Here is a 24,212-nt window from a genome sequence, read left to right as displayed (position 1 = left end):
AATATCTTGGTAACCAAATAGCGTCGGACGGCGGGACCAAGAGCGACATAGGTGCACGAATCAAGAAGGCTAGGGCTGCCTTTGCGAGTTTACGAAACGTATGAAGATCCAACCAGATAAGTCAACGCACCAAAATTCGAATATTCAACTCGAACGTGAAATCTGTGTTGTTATACGCCAGCGAGACGTGGTGTGTATCAGCGGAGAACACTCAAAAACTGCAGGTCTTCATCAACCGATGCCTGTGGTATATAATTCGTGCCTGGTGGCCTCACAACTGGATCTCGAATGCCGATCTCCATCGTCGATGTCATCAGAAGCCGATAGCAACAGAAGTTCGAGAGCGAAAGTGGAGGTGGGTCGGCCACACACTTCGACGGGCGGAAACGAAATCTGCAAGCAAGCGCTGGATTGGAATCCGGCAGGACATCAGAGCAGAGGCAGACCCAGGGGCTCATGGCGGCGGAGCCTCAATAAGGAAATTAAGCAAGTCGATAAGAATCTGACCTGGGCCCAGGTCAAGGCAAAAACGAGCAGCCGCCCAGGATGGAAGTCTTTCACGTTGGCCCTTTGCACCGCTGGTGGTGCACAGGACCCTTAAGTAAGTAATCCTAGACACCAAATAACTTCGATCGTTGGTTCATAAACCCGTCCCGAACCGAGGGGGACGACTCTATCTACGATGCAGAAAATATTGTGTTTTGCTGTGGCTAGCTGCGTGCATGCTGAGTAGATAGAAAGAATTGATGACGATTCTGAAGATTTCCTGCAAAAAGATGATGCGCGATGTAAGTAGATGCGAGAAATGAAAGAAGATTTTTCGAAGATTGATTCGCTAGTGTGAGATTTGTTGAGCATCTAGACTTGAGATTTAAATGTGTCACCCCCTAGTTCCGAACTTTGTCCCAGTTCAGAATTTTCACCAACGAACGATGAGACTGACTCAAAATTGAGTGGAATTCGACTCAATTTAGCAAGACCATCGAACGGGGTCTTCCACAGCATCCTGTCGGCACTGAAGAAACTAATAGCAACCGACTCACAATGATAAACGTTCAGTTTCAAAGCCACATTCCTACCGCATAAATGCCTTCTTCTTTTTTCACTACCAATGCCATAAATTCCCGTTTGCAATTAACCTGATTCCTGTTCCTAAAGTCCAAACAAGCACTCGCGCATACCTATAACAATAAAACATGATTACCGCTGTTTGCCGGGCTCCAAATGTGTCCGTGTCCTAACGGATCGATCCATTCCGTCACATTCCACCGCAATTCCGAATGGGAGCCAATTAAACTTCTCCCAAAGCTTGTAGCTTCACGGTGAATAACCACAATAATGTCGGTAGATCATATGTAAGTGTATAGATGAACATCAGCGCAGCTTCCGAGGGGGGGGGGTGCGAAATGCACTGTTCTGGGCTGACTCGTGGATGCACCATATGCATATGCATGTCACACAAAAATGAAATTGTGTTGTTAGTAGGTTTGCTTGTGCAGGCTCAATTTGTTGTTGAAACAAAAGGTCCCGAAAGAACGAAGCACCTGGAATGTGCTGAAAAATAGAGATGCAAACCAAACCAGTGATGCGAATTCTGTATTCGCTTTCTATCCATTGGAAGCTTGATTTTTTTTTCAGCTGAATTTAAATTTCACTCAATTTATATTGACCCAACTTTTCCAATTCCAAGAGCATGCACTTTATATTCTCACGGTGCCACTCAATCATTTCCGCTTCCATTATTTCAACCAATGTAACGACGAACGAAAGCTTGTTCATGTAACTGGAACGATTCCCTGATGAATTCCATCCCGAGTGAAGCAAGTGAACGATGAAATTTTTATTGTTTCTCTGCTTGATTTCTCTGATTACCTTGAATTTGTGATCCCGTTTCAGAGCACGACCTCTGAACTTCCAGCTTCCAACTCCAATGGTACAATATTAATAATGCTCTCCCGGTAGGTATTCTTTGTCTGTTTTTGAATCCTTTCTGATCCTGGCATCATCAACGTTCAACACCTTTTGCCTTGAACTAGAGGAGAACTAGGGCACCGGATAGAGTGAGGTACTGACGGTCATTGCTTTCACTTTTTGCCACTGCTTCAGTCGTCCAGTAATCCCTCCATATATGCTGTCCTTCAACCAATTACGCTGATTTTCTGTATGTGATTAGTGTGAACCATAAACTAGTCGCGTACAGAAAATCAGCTCAAATGGTTGAAGGATAGCCGAAAAATAGCGGTGGGTGGACGGTACCACCCTCCGCATGAATGGAGGGATTACTGCATAGTCATTTTTCACCAACTGAAACCCTGATAGCAGTTTTGGTTCCACCAGCTTTTCAATTATTCATTCCGTTTCCACTCCACGGGCTAGCGAAGCGAAAGTGCTTCGTTTTCCTATTTCCCAAGCTTTTGTTTTTGTTTCGATTAAACACAGGATTGCTCTGAATTTCCTTTCGTTGCCCTAATAACCACTTGAGCTGAAACTTGCTGGCTCAGTGTGACCCTGTAAAAATTAGTAAAACATAAATTCATAACCCGACGACGACGACGATGACGAAGGTGACCACGAAGAATGGAATGTTTGCGTGTGTAATTACCGGTTGTCACGGGATCCGGCCAAACAGCAGCCAACAGCGAGCCAGGAGGGGTCAAGTTTCCATGAAAAATAAAAACAAAGACCCTACCCGCTAAGAAGAACGCATGAAGAGGTTGTTTTTTTGCTAAATAAATTGTGACGTTTTTTATAAATTCGATTATGGTTGAAAGAGGAACAAGATTGCGTTTCCTTGTGAAACACGATGAAGCTTCAGCAATTTGTTTTAATTGATGGAGACGCATTGTGTACCTTACGAGAAGCTCACTAGACTAACAGTTTCGTCACGTCTGTTATGCAGTATCGACTTTCTGTTTGAATCCAACTAATGCATTACATTTCTTCTTTCATTACAGGTGAGTGCAAATAGCAGTTATGCAAGTACCAAAAACATACATACAAGGGAGTACAGTCTCTATTCGCAGATAATCTCGCATACAATACAACAAGGTACACTTTGAAGTTTGAAGTATGCTGTATTTTACAAAATTATTGTTTGTGACATTATATCCTGAATGATGTTATTACTACTTACCTATATCCGTAAGTATAGGCCGATGGTAAGAGAAAAAGTTGATGAATACTTTACATCTAAGATCTGGAATATGTAGCGCAAAGGCCGTGACTGGTCAGAACAAACGTGTTTGCTCTTATTCCTTTTAATTATTCGAAAATCTAATATCTTAACTCCATCTGTATTTGAATTGATGGCCCTGAAAAAGGCCTTTTGTTTTTCCAAGCAAAAGGGCCGTTTGTTGTTTTTTTCTTGGTGTCCATTGAAAGAGTTGTTGGAGTTGGAGGTTACGGAACGAATAGGTGCTAATCGCTATTGCCTTTTGGCGCTCCTTTTATTTTGGCGCTATTTGTTGATATTGCTGTTGTATTTGCTTCAGTGGATGGAGAACTAACACGAAATGCATAAACGTGCTACCAATTAACGTCTGTGGGTAGGTTTAGAGCTGGATGATTTACGCAAGTTTATTCTCTCACGGAGACTCAATGATCTAAAGCTGATAGTGATTTTCCGAACACTGATTGATGATTCATTGTTGTTATTTCTTTCCATGGTTCAAAATTATTTCAATTTTGCGAACCTGTTTTACCCACCATCTAGAGATCGTAAATGAAATTCTGCAGCGTAGAAATATAGTGGCCCTAAAAAGGCCATTTGGGATCCAATAGATTAACATGCTGGTACTTTCGGGATGGCGTGCTTACACTATTACAAAGCGGTTGAAATCTTGCAGGTGATCAATGTTGTAGTCAGCCTAAGGAAACGACTGCAGTGGAACGTCCGAAAGATGGCAAAGCTACTCAGAGATGTACTCCGATGTCCGCGTCCTTCACAGTCCTACCAAATTTGGGGTGATCATCTGTCGCAAATGAAACTGCCATTTTGGATCGAAGCGACCAAACTGGTGTACTTAAGTATCTCCAGAGACAGCGTGCTCAGTTGGCTTTCCTAGCAGCAGCATTACGCAGGTGATCATTGTAGTCAAACTCAGCTGTGTAACGTTCGAAGGATGTCGTTGCCGTTGGTAACATTCCGATGTTAGCGTCCACTTTCTGGGTATTTCAAATTAGTTGTCACGACTGTCCCCGCAGCTAATGGAATTGCAACTGATCACGTTCAGTAGTAGTAGTAAAATTATGTTTATTTCTGTTGATTATGGTAGTACATTGATTTATCATTTTAATTGATTAGCCTACTTGGCTCTTCATCTTTGTTTAATTTTATATTCTAATTTAATATTTGCGTTTTTCAACTAGTTTACAGAATATCCCTTTGGGGATGTGTTTAATTTGAATTGAAAAAAGTGATAACCTACCTAACTACGAGTATAACTTAACCTAACGTGCTAGATCACGTATGATCTGATGATTTGATCTCAGACAGGTGTCTCTGAACCTTTCCCAGATTGGCATACCGCACTCGATTACAGGAAGGATGATTTGTTTGTAGACAACAAGCTTATTTTTCAGGGACAGGGTTGACTTCTTGTTGATAAGTGGATACAACGATCTTATCAAGATGTTACACTTGGTTTTTGTTTTGTCAACATGCTCCCTGAAAAGAAGCTTGCTGTCTAGTGTTAGCCCGAGGTACACGACCTCTTTGGACCATTCCACCACTGTGCCGTTCAGGCAGATCTTGTTATTCTCCGACGGAACAAGTCTAGGAGATTTAGAGTGTGGAAAGATAATGACCTGGGTCTTTGCCGCGTTGATACGGATCTTCCAGCTGTTGAAGTATTCAGACAGGACGTCCAGGCCTCTCTGAAGTTTGGCAGTCAGAGCTCCGATGACCCTACCCTTGTAGACGATGGATGTGTCATCTGCGAACAGAGACAACGATCCACCATCAGGGAGAGCCGGCATATCGGAGGTGAACAGGTTGAATAGGATGGGGCCAAGGTTGAATAGGATGGGGCCAAGGTTGAATAGGATGGGGCCAAGGATGTTGAAAGCATCCGATGTGATGCCATTCAGAGAGACTCGGAACGTTCTGTCTAATAGATAGTTGTTTATTATCTTCACTAGGAAGATTGGAAGACAGTACTGCTGCAATTTGAACACCAGGCCATCATGCCAGACATTGTCGAACGCTTTTTCAACGTCCAACAACGCCATGGCAGATGTTTTCGAAATAGACTTGTTCCATCTGAGAATGTTTGTTACTCGAGTCAGCTGGTGGACGGTCGAACGACCTTTCCGAAAACCAAACTGTTCCTCGAGTAACAAGTTGTTTTCATCGGCAGATGTTAGGAGCCGGTGGTACACTGCTCTTTCGAACAGTTTTGATAACCCTGAGAGAAGGCTGATTGGTCGATAACTTGAAGGAGAGGACGGATCCTTCCCAGGTTTCCGGATGGGTATGACTTTAGCTGACTTCTAACACGAGGGGAAGTAGCCAAGTCTGAGGCACTGATTAAAAATCAGTGCCAGATGGTTGTAGAATCTGAAACTCAAGTGTTTGAGTTCCAGATTCAAGATGTTGTCGAAAACTGGGGCCTTCATGTTTTTAGATTATTTGATATAGGCCAACAGTTCGTCAGCCGTAATCTCGGATTCCTCTGGAAAAATGTTAGGAATCTGAAGAAGATTGGTTGCATTTTCAGGAACCTCAGATTCATGAGGGCTGACGATGTTTTGTCCGAGATTATGGGAGCTGACGAAGTGTTGACCTATCGCGGCAACCTTCTCTACAGGAGTTATCAGATGAACCACTGGGTCGCCGGGACGATCCAGTGGGGTCAGTGATGGAATGGGCCTAGGCTTGTTTTTAAGAATTTTTGTAAGTTTCCAGAAGGGCTTAGCACAATCTGGGAGAGAGCGGATCTTACTAGCAAAATCGTTATTTCTGAGATCCACCAACCTGGCCTGAATGAACTTTGTTAATCGATTACAATTGGTCTTCAAGTTAGGCAGGCCAGTACGCTGGTACTGCCTACGAATGGTGTTACGGAGTCTAATGAGATCTTTGGTAGGGCTGTCAAGGTTCAGAGTGTTACTCACCTGTCTGGATACTGGCACACGTTGTTCCCTGGCCCGGGAAATCGCCTCCTCGATGGTTTGTAGACACCGGTCAACATCTTCCGACGTCCCCGGTTGGACATCGTAGTTGATGGTTGTGGCGACGCAGTGTTGATATTGCGCCCAGTTGACTCGATGGTAGTTGCGCCGGGAGCTTCGAATCGGTTAACCGAGGATCCAACTTCGGCCACCATCGGGGTGGGGGCCCGAGCTCAGCTCCTGGAATGCCACAGGTTGCGAGACGTTGTGTCCCATGTTGCTTACGAAGATGTCGATGGTCGCATGGACCCCAGACCGACTCAACCGGGTGGGAGAGTCCGGGGTCAAGATGGTACAGTGGCCCTCTTGCAGGTCTTCATTGAGGATGATGCCGTTTCTATTGCTCCGACCGTTGCCCCAAGCTTGATGTTTTGCGTTCAGATCGCCAGCGATGATAAAGTTCCCGCTCCTCCGGGTGAGTTTGATGATGTCTTTCCGGAGGGCCACTGACGACCCGTCCCTGATGTTGGTTTGCTTGGGGCAGTAGCCGCAATGATGGTGATTGGGCCAAGTGATGTGCTCACCTCCACTCCGATGGCTTCAATTGTTTTCAGCTGGAAGTTTGGTAGCAACCGGCAACTGATGTTCCGTCTTGCAGCGATGGCCACTTCTCCACCTCCAGAGCAGGTGCGATCAAGTCTGACGAGCCAGAAGTCGGGAAGGAATATGTTCAGTTTGGGCTTCAAATGCGTCTCGGTGATGATAGCAATGCCGACCTCCTTGGTGTTGAGGTAATCGAGTAGCTATGCTTGTTCGTCAGTGAGCAAGCGTTCCAATTTGCAATTTTTATAGCTTCACGGTCCATACTTGGTGACGAGTAACAAGGCAGCATGAAGCTGTTCAGATCGAGTCTTGCAGGTGCGCATGATGATGATGACCTCGGCCACGAGCATCACAAGTTCCTCCGAGGTGAACGGAGAATCGTCGACAGACTGACCTGAGACAGCACCAGCGTATGATAAACCAAGGGCCGTGAATGAACCTGGAATTGGCTGGGCCGCAGCAACAGCGAGACGATGCTGAACTGTCCGACTGTTGGGAACCATTTGGATACTCGCAGGATTGGCTTGTTGGTTGTTGAGCGGAAGCGGGGCTAGGTTCGGAACATGTCGACGGGGCTGGAGAGCTGGGTACTGGACTTCCGTTAGTACAGGAGGCGAACGATGATTACGAAGGCGACCGAGCTGGTTGTTGATTGTGGCCTTCCGACGGATATCAATGAACTCCACTCGCTTGGGACATCCGCGATTGGAGGCTTGGTGGTTTCCACCGCAGTTGGCACACGTTGGCTCGATGTCATCGACTTGCTCACAGGACGCAGTTGAGTGAGTTCCAGCACACTTGCCGCAGTTTGTCTTCATGTGGCAGTTTTTGGTGCCATGGCCATATGAAAGGCAGTTCATACACTGCGTTACATCACGATGTTGGGGTTTGTAATGCTCCCAACTGATGATGACCTGAAAAAGGTCCCGGATTTTGGATCTCAGGGCCGCAAGACTGGTGGATCCTTTCGTGAAAAGCACCAGCAGGAACCTATTTGTTTGTACTCCTCCAGGCTGGAGCACATGATTTTGGTACCGATGCTGCAAAGCGAGGCAGCAGCTTGTGTTTTGCCAGTTCGGCACCCAGCTTGGCAACATCCTTCACCGGCATGAAAAGCAGGGGAATCCACTCTCGTCTTGCAATGGGAACGGCGCCACCATCGCCATTTTCTTCCGGGAGTACTGCATACTGGTTGGCTTGCAGTACTCGTTTTCCGGCGTCATCCTGCGACGCGCTGGGCTTGATTAGCACTTTCTTTGAAGGGCCCCGTTTACGCACCATTTGTTTCGTGTTTGCAAGTTCAATTAAACTTGCCATAACGCGAGAAGATGGCAACACTTCCACGGCGCAACGCGACAGCACAAAACGAAACAAAATCGAATCGAGAACTCGAGCGAAAATACGGACTGAACAGCTCGACAGTCGAGCAAAGAATGAACTGATGATGACGTTCACCGAATCGCAGTCTGTGTTTTGCTTGCAAAATAGCTAATAAGGCCCCTCCCTTTTGGAGTATTTTTCGTCAGAGCGTTCCTAGTTGCAAGTATAAGGCAACATTTACACCAGACCAATACTTGCTCCGACAAGCATTGAATTGGATTGTTGTGAAAGAACAACTAGCGCTACTTGACTCTTTCACACCAGTGCTAGTTGATGCCGACCGGATGACGGTGGCCCAGTCATGCTGCCTATTGCGGGAAGCCTTTCCTCTGGTCGATGTGGGTGCATTCTTCGTCGTCTTCGTATTGGTGCGATGCGTGCTGTTCCACTCATGTGAGCATGCGCAATGGGTCATGTGTTCGATTTGCGCTCTATCGTTACGTCTGTGTTTGGGATTTTTCTTTACATGTCTGAATTTTTATTTTTTTAATGTGACCTCCAGTATAGAAATTAAAGACGTAGTCCTACGTAGCCAAAATGAATTTCTCGTAATAAATATCGATGAAGAATGTAAGAATTCCATGCTTAGATGTACATGCCTTTTATTTTGTGTGAAATAACCGATCACGATCATATTAAGAGGCTTTTATCGTTGTCGTTGGAAGTGAACATCTGGAGATTTCAGTTGAAATAAAGCTGACGGTTCAAATTCAGCTTCGCAAATGGATAGCAAAACTCACCATGGGTGGAATTGCCAAATTTTGTGAAAGCGCTGGATACCGTTAAGATGATAGCTACTTACCGGACTTCGGAGCAGAAAGCATTGTTCCTAAGTCACCATTGGCATAGCTAATGGGGTGTCAAGGGGACCATGCCCCCTCCAGAATTGTTGGTGTTTTTTAATTACCGGTATTTTGTCAAGCTTGTCAAGTTCGGTGTTACTTTTTTTTAAAGTCCTTTATGTTGACTATTTTTCGTATGTTCTGGACTAGAAGCAACAATTTAAGGAGCTTCGTAGAAGTTCAGGGAACCTTATTTTATTTCAGGTAAGCTCATTTTTTATCGGAAACCTCTATATAGCTTTAGGGTACATTTTTAAACCTGATGGACTTGGAATAGTTGTGAAAATTACGTACAAATTTAAGAAATTACGTTCTCGAGAAACGTAGAAGTGCAGAAAATTTTGTAGAAGTTTTGCGAATTTATAGCATTTTGAGGAGCTTTATACAAGAATAAGTTCAAGGAATTAGCGGCGCCGGTGGTGTAGTGGTAAGCGTGATTGCCTCTCACCCCAGCAGGCCTGGGTTCAATCCCAGTCGGTGCCGCCGGGATGTTCTGAGGCATAACATCTCTGATCACGCCTTCCTTCGGAAGGGAAGTAAAGCCGTTGGTCCCCGGTTCATGAGTTGATGGGTCGATAGGTAGGGTCTAGGTGTGGGAGCTGCCTTCCTGGCGTCGGTAGCATTGGTGCTCAGCACGGAAAACAAGATCAACGGAAAACAAACCAAAGGAAAAAAAAAAAGTTCAAGGAATTTGGTAGAAGATCTAAACATAGTTCAATAAACATCTAAGAACTTCAGGGATCCTCACTTCAGTTTAGGGAACTCCATTGCAGTTTGTCAACGATCTTACTTCAAAAAAGCTCCATGAGCTTTTCAGAAGTTTTGGGAACTTCGTTAAATTTCAAGGAACTTTCCAAATGTTCAAGAATTTTTGTAGATGATAAGTGCCTTTCCAGAAGTACAAATTTGTTCAGAGATCTTGGTAGAATTAAGGGAAATTGAAAAGAATATGGAATTTGGAATAAATTCAGGGGACTTCATAAAAGTTGCGGAAATGTTGTAAAACTTTAGGGAGTTTTGTATATGTTCAAGAAGCGTTGCATAAATTATATATATTTTTTCAGAAATCCTTCCTAGACAGCAAGAAAGATTCAAAGAGATCTCCATATAAACGTGGATATTAGTGAAGTTCTCTGGATATTTTTCCAAGACTTCAGGTCTGAGGATCTCCAACTGTTTAAAAATTCAATGTTCAGAATCTGATGGAATCTTGAATTATGACTCTAGATTTTATGGACATTTTTGTACATTCTCTATAGCTGTAACGAATGTTTTATGCTCTTTGCAAACAGCAGCTTAAGCGCCACTCTCCGAATCGAGAGACTGCTGACGGTGATCAAGAGGCCCGGCTGGAGGCTCTCTTCAGGGCGGGTCAATAATGCTCAAACACCGATCCCAATTGAAGTTTACGAGGGCCGATTAAATTTGCTTCAATACTACTAAAACCAAATAAAATTTAAAGATAACGAAATGAAAACTATTCAGCAAATAATAGAAAAACTAGTCTATTAAACCCTGTCACCAAAAGTGAAGGCATCACCCAACAAACAATTTGAGTTGATCAACAGCTGAATAAGCTATTTTTTACCTGGATAAGCTTGTTTTTGCCTGAATAAGCTCTTATTCAACATTCAATGTTTGTTGGGCAACTCTCCAAATCGAAAAATGATCTACTAAGCTTTAGAGAAAATTCAACGACTTTAAAGTGCTCTATATTATAGGGGAATTCAATCTTCTCTTAAAGCTAGGGTGACATCACAACTATGTACAGGGAGTTCTTCGAGCTCATAAAAAAAGAAGTTCTGACCTTGATTCGGTGGATCCAAAAGGGGCGATGACTTACGGGGTTACGGGGGCGGATGTCAGCAGGCAGGCCACACAAACATGCAGTGGCACGGAAAAGGGTCCGATTCCGGTCGTGGACCTTCTGGACCGTGCTCCGATCCCGTAGCTGGTTCAAATCGGACGAACAGTATCCAACACGTGTTCGAGCAGTTGAAGCGTAATACCCGAGGCGCACGCCGAGTCGGACGAGGTATCGCTATCCAGGACACACACCGAGTCGAACCGTTTGGCTGATGTCGACGACAGGCACTCGAACCGACCGAACGGGAAGCTTTCCGATTGCCGCAGTTCCAACGACGGCTACTACTGGCGCCACAAGCTATCGAGGTGGTTGACGGATACCTCGAACGATCAATCGTGGAGAGCTTTGATCGGGCGTCGTTGGGTGGTTGTCGGATCGGTCTCACTCCGGTGAGAAAAGCTTCGTCCCAGGGTCGAAAGGCGGGTATGCACTACGGATGCGCAATCCTGTGCGAGGTTCGGTCCAGCTCGCAGGCTTCCAAGCCCCAAACACGCACCCACGTGTGGGTTAAATCTGTTCAACATGCGTCAAAATTGAATTAGTGCACCGCATTCACTTGATTTTTCTAACTTTCGAAATATTACCCGACTTATTTCGTAGCGGAATTCACAAGTACACGCAAACCAAAAATCTATTACAATGAATGTTAGTTCCGTTTCCTATCATCCTCTGTTCATGAACATCGCAGCGAATGTTAGAAGTTGACCTTACAGGCGATGTAATGGTTTTTTGTCTTTTTCATTTCGTGTTCAATCTACGCTTTCGACTATACCAGTAAGCTTGTAGAACGACGCACATTGTAGAACATTGTAGAACGATGCACACACTTGCCTCGAATCTCTCCAGCAGAAAAAGCATACGAAGTCGAGTATGCGAGAAAATGAGCGCTTCATGTTTACTTTTAGGCTATCCATATTCAGGAGCATGGAGAGAGCAGTGGAGAAAGCAGAGGTCTGACAATCGAAGCGTTCTTGGTTCGAGTCCAGTCGGCAATCGGATTCCTATTTTTTTCGACATAACTAATTTACCTTACTAATACACTCTACATTTTTCGGTCTCCAATTTTCTTGCATTGGACCGCAGCTAGGTATATCGCATCCTCGGTTCATGCGGTCTCCACTAACATCCTCTGATGATGAATCCCACATAATTATAAGCGAATCTTACATCCCTCGGTTGGGTGTAGATTAATCGCTAATACTGAATTAACATTTGACCCGGTTAAGGTGTTTTGTTGTATCGGAAAAATGAAACTAAATAGTGTGATTTGATTACCATACAATTTTCGACCATTTTTTATAACACATGCCTTAAGTGTCCGAAATATGAATCAGAACGGTACCTCCATCATTTTCTTGTCTATTTGATGTATGTTTCACAACGAAGATGCGTCACACATACCAAAACGGCCAGGCCTACTGTGCGGCAAGACGATTCAGAAAACATCGGGCTTCAGAATCCAATAAATGGAAGAAACGTGGACATCTCGTACCGTACTCAAAAAGTCTAAAATTAAATGACAAAAGCTATCCTACAATCTAAAGGACATTTTGTCGCATCCCTCGTGCGACTTCAACATAGTGCTTCGAAGGACTCACGGTAAATGGCAGACATGCCAAACCGCAGTACGCCAAGTAGACCGAATGATGTGACGTTATAGCAGCGCATAAATGCATACAAATTCTCCAGGGAGGCCGTCCGAGGGAGGGAGATAAAAACAGCCCACCATCATGCAAACGACGATGTATGCTGAATTTAATAAATATCGATTATAAGTGTGCAAAAAACCACGTCAATTTGCCGGGGTTATTGCTCGTCCCACATGAGCCATGGAGGGAGAGCGAAACGTCAGGCTTTTGAAGTGCAACGTTCAATGTAGAAGGTTTTTAGCAAAACCCACATGCAAATATCCGTGTTCGATCGTTATCCATGGTGTCTGAAATTATGAATCGAAAAAATAAGTCATAAAATTTGAGCTTCTGCTTGTTATCCTAACGGATTGAGATGAGTGGAATCGATATTGTTTTCCGATTTGTAGGGGAAATTGCTCCGATGGTAAAAGCATTATCATCAGTCATCAATCTAAATTAAAAGTTAATGGCAATGACTAAAGGCAGCAACAAATGCGATCATTTCAAGAGAAACCACCCCTCCCCCCCCCCCCTCCCCAAAACAGAAGGTCGATACAATCGAACCCAGTGTCTATGTATCTGCTATTGATTAAACATAGCCGTCGACCAGCTGTGGATGATACTATTTTGTTGTGTTCTATTTTCTCCTTGCCAAAACATTCTATCCTGTCATAATTATACTACAACACATATCGAGCAATAATCATTGAACCAAACTGAAAACAAAAAACCCCCGCACCCCGCCCTCTGGCTGTTTCTTCCCCGAATAGCATTAATGGGAAAACAAGCCGAACTGATTCGCCCTAGGAGCGCACTATGGGGCGGCTCCATACAAAGTGGTGGCCAAAAATATTTTATTGGTTTTTCCGCACTTTTTGATGGTATTATAGTAAGTTTAGCATAAAATTAGTCATATTTATGTATTTTCATCGCATCCGAAAGGTGTAACTAGTATTAAACCCAGTAATGAGCTACTTATTCCTGAACAATAAACTTAAAAGTTTGTTCTTAATTTTAGGGACAGTTCAAATGCAAATCAAAACTAGAATAAGGTTGGTGTGCATAAGATTAAATAGGAAAGGTGGAGGTGGAAACCCCCCCCCCCCCTCCTAGCCAAGACCTGACCCCTCCCCCATTTTTTTATATATGTGATATAAGAGTATTGTTTTACCAATCAGGTATTTTGATGAAGAATTATTTGTCTATCGAACCTCCCCTCTACTGAAAATATTTTTTCCGTCCAAATCTCGCCTTTAGCATCATAAGGGCGTATTTGCATTGATCGATTTTCTCTTTCGTTAATAACTTGGCCAAACCGAAACCGATCGACGCAATTTTTGGACTGTGGCAAGATGTTATGATCAGTGCTGCGATTTGTCATTTTCATTTAGAAAACTTCAGTGGATATAGACAAAATTCATTTCAGCAGCAACACTGATAGAACTGAAAATCAAAATTTCCTTTGTCAAAATCTCACTCTTTTCTTTGTCAGTGACAAAGATTCCCTTGGTGAAAAAACTGTGAATTTGCGCATTCTGTGTCACATTATTGTTCTCCAGGCTGATAATGATGATGATTCGTATTCACTTTGATGGTTCTATGTAACTGTTTTGCTAAATTAATTTGATTTCGATAGTAATTCAGCAAATGAAAAAACTGCACATCGTCGTCACTGATAGTAATATCACTGACAATTGATATTGATTGCTACTGATGGTGACTCTCTGCTGAAATGAGTGACCAGGGTTGTTTTGTTATTATCAGTTTTTAGTGTCGAAATTTTGCAGCAGTGATCCTTTTCCGTCATTAAAAAAATCACTTCGATCGGCTTCGTTTTGGTCAAGTTATTAACAAAAGAGAAAATCGATGAAGACAAATCGATCAATGCAGTTATGCCGTTATGATACTCAAGGCGAGAAATAAATCATTAAAGCTAGTCGAAAGGATTATTTTTTTTACTATGTTTCCATTATTTTTACTGAATACATATCAACATCGTTAACTAAGTTGAACTACATTTTTTATACTGCAGGGATGAATATACTACAAAATAAAACATAATTTTCTTTGACTAATTGTCATAATAAAATTTATTTAATAACTTTCTCTTAAAACTAAATTAAATTCACAAGCAATTCTACTCATTTTCTACATTTTCATCAAGACCAAAATCATCATCCAGTTGTTCAACATCATCCATTAATGCATCTAGTGCATTGCCTTCAGTGTTTATATTTTCAGAGCTGTCAAGATCTTCGAATACTAAAAGTGATTTCACAACATCTGGATATTCAAGTGCTATCTGCTTTCGGATTCTATTACCTAGATTTATTGAACTTATCAAAGGATCAGATGAGTTCATAGCTCGAATAAAGACGTCATGTAGATTATCAACTCGTGACCTTTTCCTAGCATGATGGGTACGACATTTTTTTTAGTAGTTTATGTTGGCACTCTGCTGCTTCCTCAGCTAACATGCCAAGAGGAGCAGGTGAATGGATTATTATGCTTCCAGCGTGAGCGAGTACTTTATGCACTGTTGCTGGAATTTTATACCAATCATACAAATTAAGATACCGCCGATATGTTTCCATACAATAGTCATCCATTTTTTTAGGATTGCTCAGGTCTTGGCAATTGATTACTATTAAAATATTACGAAATCTAATAATAAGCTCTTCGTCGATATCCAAAACTTTGGAAAGTAATTCAGGAGTTGAAAATGCTTTTCGACACACATTTCCTGTTGTACTGGTCCCAGCTCCGCCTGCCCTGGGTTGATCAACTCGTACTCCGAACGCTTCGTACATTTTTTGAGTAACGAGTTTTTTCCGTTCAAGATATTTGGCCTTTAAATCCTTCGTGATCTTCCACGTTTTAATTTCCATCCTATAGGAAATATGTAATAAACACTCAAAAAATCGCATCCAAGCGTGCAGTGGAGATATGCCGTAATGCAGAACATCTTCGTTCGAATCGTATCCTGCTTCAAACTTCTGTAAAGTATAAAAAAAAACATTGTTATTTTTATGGCCCTTAAAATTTGAAAAAAAAAATATTACCTCTATATCACTCATTGCATTCGGAGTAGCTCCACAAATTGGACAGTTGGACATGGAAGAAGTATCAGTTACATAATTAAGAACTTTGCCGTCGATCATACTCACAACGAAAATAAAATCAACCAAAACATATTCACCATTCGATAATTGGATTTTTACTGGAACAAGCTGACTTATTTGATTTTCAATATATCTCTTGGTGTTAAGCACCATCTCTTTTGACTCTTTGATAAATTCCAGCATAATTGGCCTACAGAACCGAATGCTTTGGGGTGTTAAATTATGCCACAAAATGTTTTTCTTGTTGTTCTTATAATAAAGTTGTATAGGAGTAGTTGTCACTGAAAAGACGTCACTGTCATCTTTTTGATTTGGCGTTGATAGCGCTTGGTTGTATTGTGAATAGCCTGTTGAGCCATCCATACCCCAGCTGCTTAAAAGCACTAGCTCTGTGTCATCGTTGATATTCATTTGTTGGACGATTTCCGCATCGATGATTTGAATGATTCTTTCTGTTGTATGATTCATGAGTGCCTGTAATTTGACCTGAAAAGAAAGAAACATTTAAAGTTGGTGTACTGGAAAAATATGTGGATATTTATGTCTACCTGAATTTTTGATGATGACTCTTCGATTGACTCGGCTGAAGGTGAGCATACTTGTTTCATACTCTTAATTACATTGTAGCTCGGAAATCTTGATGGGTTCTTTTTCACTGTTTGCTCATATGCATATTTAGTAAAATTGCAGTCTAAAAAATATTCGAACGCCTCTTCAGGTGACATCATTCCATGCGAATCTTTGAGAGTCGTAAACATTTTAAATGCACTTTCTCGATTTTTGAGAACATGGCCAATCAAATTCACCATATTTGAATCCCCATGTCTATACGCAATTTGTCTTGTGAGTAAAAGAGCCCTTTCTATAGTGCCAACATTAACGCCAAATATTTCATCGGTTTTCCTTCGCTTACTTCTATCACTAATAGCCGATGTCTTCAACTCCGCTTAAATCTTAAACCAGGTTTACCCATATAATTAAACCTGGTTTAATGCTTAAGCGGAGGTGAAGAAATCGGCCGTAAGCTCATCAAACTGTTTTTGTGGACGTCCGCGTCCATCATGGCCAGTTGACGTTAAAGGTGTTTCTGCGATGTACTCTGCAAGTTCCAAATGACTATCGAGCCAATCCTTATTGTATTTCTCAAAGCGCTCTTGTAGGCGGTGAGCCTTTTGCCACGCATTGTAAAAATGTTGTGCTACGTACTTCAACTTTTTAAGAAGTTGTTCTTCTTTGGCAAGATCAATATTATATTTTTTCTTGATATATTCAAATGCTTTTGTTGCATTGACTACTTGAGATTCTTTTGGATCAAAAAGTAACACGATGCTCCTATGATCCATATTATCACAAACAATTGTTTTCAGATTTTTGATTAAACTACTGCACAATATTGTTGTTAGCACACACACGTTGTTAGCGTTACAGCCGAAAACAAACTCATGATTTGAAAATATTGTCCTCGTCTTTTAAATGCAAGTAGGTAACATCAATCAGTGTTCACTCGGCTGTCGACAAAAGCAGGCCACTCTCGATGTGTGCTACGCGATCGTCTGTTTACTCGGCAGCAACCATTGTGTGGTCCTCCTCATTGTTCTTCATCAGCAGTTCTTTCGGTCGATGCGTCGTCGACTTTGGAAAGCAACCGTTTCGTGATGAGTGTGTGAGTGCTGACCACGTTTTGCGTCCATTTCTGCAATGGACGCGCTCTGACCCTCGTTGGCGTACAAGAATTTGCCATACAATGAAACTACTGGAAGCGGCTCCAGTTCTGATGGAGGAGGCTTTTTGGATAGCGGAAGATAAAGTGTTTATTGTGTTGTACCTTTTGACTATAGCTTTAAGATGTATTGTATAGTGACCAAGAATCCTCGGCTCTGTTAAGTTAATTCGGTTGAGCCTTATCAAATAAATTAATAAACAAAAAAAAAAAAGGTAACATCAATAATAGTTTTACCTAAGTTTGTGGGTAGAAATTGTAAAATGGCACTCGAACAGGTAATTTCCTTTTGGTAGTGGTCTTTCTTTTTCCGTTGGTTATTATGTATTGAAAATATCAAAAGGTTATCGTGAAAACATTGAAAACTTTTTAGTCCAGTTGGGTAGATACGGTTTCTATATGTAATGATAATTTTCGGTCTGTTTTTACCCATTTTTAACAACAATAATAATTAAGTGTGTAACATTTTTAAGACCAAATTTGACATTTAACAGTTCCACTTTTCAACCAGTGTTTAATTTGTACGATTTTTTGGTTAATGCTCGTATAATCGATATATGTAATTAACAAAAAAAAAACATTTAAAACATCATTTTTACGACTTTGTGCCAAAATGACGCTCATACGCAGCTATACGCAGCTGGATCCTTGTTCCGCAGATAGTATAGACCCTAAACTAAAACGTAGTGGTGGTCTCTTGAGACTGCTCGGCCCTGCTCGTTAGATATAGTTCAACTTAGGCAAAAAAACATTTTTTTTTCAATAATTTCCCATTTTTAACCAATTTTAATTAACCGTGTAACCTTATCAACATACCCATTTTAAAGTTTAGACAATTAGCTTTCCAACGGTGTATTAAATTCAATGTTTAGACCGTTATTCGCTGAGAAAATTGCATTTGTTTCAAATGCTTTTTTTCTACAATTTTCAAAATTTTCTTTAGTCTGATGTCTGTGGCGCAATGAGTTTTCATCACAGAGGGCTGAAATTTTGGGCATCTAGGTTTGAACTATCTGGCTATCAAATGGTTTACAAGATACGTCATTCAAAGCAAGTCAATTTTTCGATTTTTGGCCACCACTTTCCCCATAGTAGAGCGCCCGCAGAGCTGCTCCAATCGATTGGCAGTTGGTGGTAGGTATAGGTACCTAGGTAGGCAGAAGCACGAGGAAAAATGTGTCGATCAATGTTTTGTCTGTGTTCCCTTCGGTCGCCGGTGGGTTGGTTATCCGAAAGCGGGGGGAAGGCGATGAAAATAACAACAATAAAAATCGCTTTCCCGGAAGCGTGCCACGCCGCCCGCACGTTCGGTGGCAAAGAGGCGAACCAGGAGCGGCGTGGATGAGCACTCTTCGAAGTTCCTGAAGCACACACAGAGGGCTGCTTCCGTGATCACGTTCGGATAAATTATGCAGGTGTAATCTTCGTTGCTTCGCCCGCCAGCCCGCTTATGAATAGATTAATCGGAGACTCGCTCGTGCAGCGCGTGATTGTTGTCAATCAGGGATCGTTTTCGGTTTTTAAATTGAATTTAATGATTATTATTTAATTTAGAGGAGCACTTACGGGCAAGCAATGCCTATGTGGCGAATTGCTGTTATTGGTTTTCTAAGTAAAATTGGTGCCTCTTGTTTTGCCTAACGATTCTTGACGAAGATGAACTCTAATACACTATGTACTATGTTTTAGAATTTTCTTATCAGGCAATGCTTAATTCACCATTGATCTTTGAATTTACCTATCTTTTGAATTGCAGAAATTGAATTCAGCCTATCATTGTTGAACAGATAATTGGGAATTGGGATTTGTTAATATGGTTGCTTGGGTATCTATCATAAGAAATGAGTGTGATATTATAATCAGTATTCCGGAATAGGTTTTCAAGTTGGACGATATGGCTTTCAGTCTCATATGCTCAAAAACGAGTTTCAAGTATTTCAAGCTGAACATTGCATTAGGCCCTAAGTAACATTGTTCGATTCTCTTCATCTACTTTCTCTTTCGTTAATAACTTGAGCACATGACCGTTTCTTGTTGTGTTTGTCGTATTAAATGCTAGATAAAAGCTTCTTTAATCGATCAGTGTTCTGAAAATACCTACACAGTTCGAAAAGTAGTGTAAATTTCTGTTCAATATGATGCACACAAATGGAGCGTCATATTTCATATAAGTTTACATTATATATCATGTAAAGTTCTAGCACAATTCATGCAATGTAGCAAATATTGTATACAAAAGTCCATCTTTGTAAACAATATTGTTTACAAGTTGCTCGGTTCTGGAATTTGATACGGGATCGACGGTTAACATGCTCTCGTCGGTGAACAGGATTACCGGATTTTTTCGCTTAAGGAAGTTCAAGATTTTCTTGCATCGTTCGACTCGTAGCTCCCGGATGCGGTTGGTAATCAGGTGAGTTTTTTTCCGTGCCCTCGACTTCGCTCCGCAATCTTCCTTTACGATCTTCCGTGCCGAAAAGTCACTGATCCCTTGTTCCTTTGCCATTTTCCTTATTGAACGCACTGGATTCACCCGAATCTTCCTTTTGATAGCAGCGATAACCCTCGGAACCCTAGCTGACCTCGGACGATCTGTGGCCACCTTCGAGGATAGTTGTCCTTTCTTTTCTCGGTCTAAAACCCTTTTGACGGTCCACCGGGAGACTCCCACGGCGATTGAAATGTCTTTTTGTGACATTTGCGCGTGGGACAAATCACGAATACGCTGCCACTTCGTCATGGTGAAACTGTCAAACTAAGTAAATCATTTTCTTTTATACACAGCCTACTACGGTATGAGCTATAGGTTACGTGCATGCAAAGAAAACCAAGGCATTGTATGCACAGGTGAAACGGGAACCTTATTTGTACGATGGTGCAAACATTATCACGCATACGGTACATGGGATCGGAATAGCAATTTGCTATCGAGGGTGAGACCAAGGTAGACTACTTCACTCAATCATTTAATGGAAGTGCTATCTGTTGCGCCCTTTCTAGATGTTACGCTAGACGCATACGCGAATCCACCCCTCCAGAGAAACAAAATTACCACTGACGTTCTGTAATTTGCGCATCATTAATAAAAACACGTTCTTCAAAGTACGCGGTCGTGTATACTTTCATTCTGTCCGATTATCCTGGTTAAGCCTGTCCGTCTGGTTCCGTCGGTTGATTGTCCGCCAAAAGGTTATGGACCCAGTCTAATTCGTGATTGCGGAATTCGGTTCGTACGCGAGAAAAGTTGTGGAACGGTTCGCTTTGCGGTCGAGTGTTTGTGGCTTCGAGCATCGGCTGGTGGATTCCTGCAAGCGGCAAAATGGCGGATTCGCAGAGGTTTGCGATGCAGAAATTAAACAACCACAAGTACCAGTCGTGGAAGTTTAAGATGGAGATGCTGCTGATCCGGGAGGATACATGGCAGGTCATTTCAAATCCACGGGAGAACCCAGTGACTGAAGCGTGGACGAAAGCGGATGCAAAAGCTCGGGCGACAATCTGGCTCTGCATTGAAGACGACCAGACGAGCCTAGTGCGCAGTTGTGCGACTGCGAAGGAGGCATTGGGATGCCTTGAAAACGTACCACGACAAGGGATCGGAGGTGTATCTCTTGAAAAAGCTGACGCACTTGGAACTCAAGGAGAGCGGCGATATGGAGCAACATTTGCAGACGTTTTCCGATTTGCTGCAACGGATCGCGGACGTTGGCGATGCAATTCCGGAGAAGCTGCAGGTGGCTATGTTGTTGTGCTCGCTGCCGGACTCGTATGATTTCCTTACGACGGCATTGGAACAACGGCCACGAGAAGAATTGACACTTCAACTTGTGAAATCCAAGCTGTTATCAGAGGCAGAAAAACGCCGAGAGCGCAGCGGAGGTGCCAATTCGAGCAGTGGACAAGCGTTGTGGGTGGAACATCGTCGCCGACGAGTGCGTGGTGCTGGTGGAAGTAAGCAAACAGAAACGCGATCTTGCTTCCAGTGTAAACAACCGGGGCACCTGAAGAAAGATTGCCCAAATGTTGCAGCTGCCGAATCAGGGAAGAAGCCGGAAGAACCGAAAGCCAAGCAAGCACAAGCAGTTTCCGAGGGACCGCTGGCGTGGATGGTGGGGCAAGCTGAGCCAACAAGCTGGTTCATCGACAGTGGTGCTTCTCGGCATATGAAGGGGAACCGAAAAGTTTTTCAAGGAGCTGGAGAAGATCGGCGGAACAACTGTGATGTTGGTTGACGGCGAGAGAGCTGAGGTAGCTGGAACTGGCCGTGGAATCATTGTCGGTGTGACCGATACAGGGGAACCGATAGCCATCGAGTTGAGTGAGGTGTTGTATGTGCCGAAACTTACCAGTGGACTTGTGTCGGTGAGTACCCTTGCGAAGAAGTGCTTTGACGTGATGTTTAGTGAGAATCGGTGCGAGATACGAATGCGTAATGGACAGATGTGTGCGGTAGGTGAACGGCATGGAAGTTTGTATCGTTTGTGTATTTCGGAGCAAGCGATGATTAGTGTCCAGACGGCGCACACGTCGCATTGTCTGCATACGTGACACAGACGCCTAGGCCACCGAGATCCCGATTCATGCAAATAAGTAAGCAACTGGCATGAAGCTGGTGGATTGTGGCATACGCACTGTGTGTCAATGTTGTCTCGAAGGCAAAATGGCAAGAGCACCGTTCCCGAAGAGTGTCGATAGAGGTTCGAAGGAGAAGTTGGACATCGTACACGCCGATCTTAGTGGACCGATGAAGTGCACGCCGAGTGGAAACCAGTATTTCCTTTGTTTGGTTGATGACCATACACGAATGGCTTTCGTGTACCTTTTGAGGAAGAAGTCGGATGCCGCGTCGAAGATCATGGACTTCATTTGCTTCTGCAGGACGCGGATCGGCAAGAAACCCCGAGTTTTGCAGTCTGATGGTGGAGGTGAGTTTATCAGCAAGGATTTGCAGGATTACCTCCGGGCAGAGGGTGTAGTGAGCCAGTTCAGCGCACCCTGCTCGCCACAGCAAAATGGGGTGGTAGAAAGGCGGAACCGATACCTGAAAGAGATGGCGCTCTGTATGTTATTGGAGGCAAAGCTGGACCAGAAGTACTGGGGTGAGGCGATTCTAACAGCGACCTAGGTCCATCAAAATGAGCTCCTATGAGAAATGGTACGAAAGACTTCCGTCGTATGCGCACTTCCGGATCTTCGGCTGTGATGCGTGGGTGCATATTCCAGCTGAGACGCGTAAGAAAATGGAGCCTAAAGTGCGAAAACTGATGTTTGTAGGCTACTCCAACGAGCATAAGGCCTATAGGCTGCTGGATACGGGTTCGGGACGAATCACCATCAGCCGGGATGTGAAGTTCCTGGAAGATTGGCACATGGATAGTGAAAGCGGTGCCGATCGGAAGCTGGAAGTTACTGAATCGACAGTCGAGTTGGAGCCACTATCGGTTCCGGAAATCACGCGTGAAGTTGCACCTGTGTCTGAATCCGAAGAAGATCCTGAAGTTGAAGAGGACTTTGATGGATATGAATCGGCTGAAGATCTGTATCACGGTGAAGATATTCCTGTTCCGGAGGATGAAAATCAGCGGGAAAATCCTCGTCAGTTTTGCCAGCACGATTCGGCGATTATTTTGTTGGAATGGCAACGGTGGACCAGGATGAGCCGACTTCGTACGAGCAAGCTGTCAGCTGTGCTGAGAAGAAGGACTGGATTGCTGCGATGGATGCTGAGTACGATTCATTGGTGTCGAACGATACATGGGAGCTTGTGGACCCACCGCCTGCTACCAACATTGTCGGAAGCAAGTAGGTGTATAAGAAAAAGATGGACGCGGACGGAAAGGTTGAGCAAATGAAGGCCAGACTCGTAGCGCAAGGATGCAGTCAGCGCTCTGGGTCTGATTACGAGGACAAATTTGCTCCTGTGGCGATGTGTTCTACCTTTCGTGTACTGTTGACTGTTGCGGGCCATCGGAAGATGTACGTAAAACACCTAGACATAAAATCTGCATACCTGTATGGAAAGCTGGATGAGGTGGTGTTCATGAGGCAACCTACGGGGTACAAGGTGCCTGGATCTGAGAAGAAAGTGTGCAGATTAAAGCGGAGCATTTACGGCTTGAAACAAGCTGCAAGAGTTTGGAACAAGACGCTTACGGATATACTGAAGCAGCTTGGTTTCGAGCAGTGCAGTTCCGATCCGTGCCTTTATCGGAAGCGTTTTGGTGAGAACGGGTGGATGTATATTAGAGTGATGCAAAATTTGAAATTTTCGCTCCACAATACTTAAACGATTCCAAATCGGATCCTGACTAACCTTTCAAAATTTGAACCCATTTGGTGAGAAACTGAGATGGCACAAACCATTTGAAATTTGTATGGGAATTACTATGGTAAAACCAAGTTTTTTGTTCATGTCTATCTAATAATTCACCATATCGGTCTGCTTCAAAAACTTTCAACTGTGCTTGTAGGAAATTCTTCCAGCTACAACTTTGCTGAAGACCACTTTTTGATTAAATGCAAGGATCGAAAGTTATCAATGGTTCAATGCACTGATGTCTTATGATCATGCTCAATCAACTGATCAGCAGGCAACATTGGTGTTTCTGGGGCGTTGAATAGGACACAAATATCATGGCTACTATGTCACACTGCAAAATACAGTGTTGCCTACAGAGCAGCTGCTTGATCATGTCATAAGTTTGTCAATCTCTTAAATAATTAATAACTTTTTCCTGTCTCGTTTTACATAGAAACGATCTTGGGCAAAGTTGTAGCTGAAAAAATTTTCTATAAGGATGGCTATCGAACTGTTTCGCAGCTCAATATGGAAAAAGACTAGAAGGCAATGAACAAAAAGTTGAGGTTTCCCATAGTAATTTACATGTAAACTTCAAATGGCTTGTGCGAAGTCTGTTTCTAACCAAATGAGTTGTA

At 43.0% G+C, this 24,212-nt stretch overlaps 2 protein-coding genes and 1 long non-coding RNA gene across 10 annotated transcripts in view; 2 read left to right on the top strand and 1 right to left on the bottom strand.

Moving 5' to 3' along the window:
- LOC135710674 (myb-like protein H) overlaps nucleotides 1-2,968 on the top strand; it is a 45,824-nt gene extending 42,856 nt beyond the window's left edge. The window contains exon 3 of the mRNA XM_065233321.1: nucleotides 2,955-2,968. Within this exon, the coding sequence (XP_065089393.1) occupies nucleotides 2,955-2,968 (14 nt within the window). The remainder of the gene's footprint in view (nucleotides 1-2,954) is intronic.
- The window catches only part of ATP8A (ATPase phospholipid transporting 8A1), a 366,350-nt gene that overhangs the window by 103,922 nt on the left and 238,216 nt on the right, over nucleotides 1-24,212 (top strand). The window lies entirely within an intron of this gene.
- On the bottom strand, nucleotides 15,094-16,448 carry LOC135710715 (uncharacterized). The gene is made up of 2 exons (XR_010518441.1): nucleotides 15,497-16,448; nucleotides 15,094-15,430 (listed from the first exon to the last, which is right to left on the bottom strand). It is a non-coding gene; the product is annotated as an uncharacterized LOC135710715 (long non-coding RNA).

The sequence above is a fragment of the Ochlerotatus camptorhynchus genome, unplaced genomic scaffold, assembly GCF_037179485.1.
Source record: "Ochlerotatus camptorhynchus isolate MF236.1 unplaced genomic scaffold, CSIRO-AGI_Acam_v1.1 ptg000401l, whole genome shotgun sequence".
NCBI lineage: Eukaryota > Metazoa > Arthropoda > Insecta > Diptera > Culicidae > Ochlerotatus > Ochlerotatus camptorhynchus.
The sequence above is the reverse complement of the archived record's forward strand: the minus strand, read 5'-3'. Positions and strand labels throughout refer to the sequence as shown.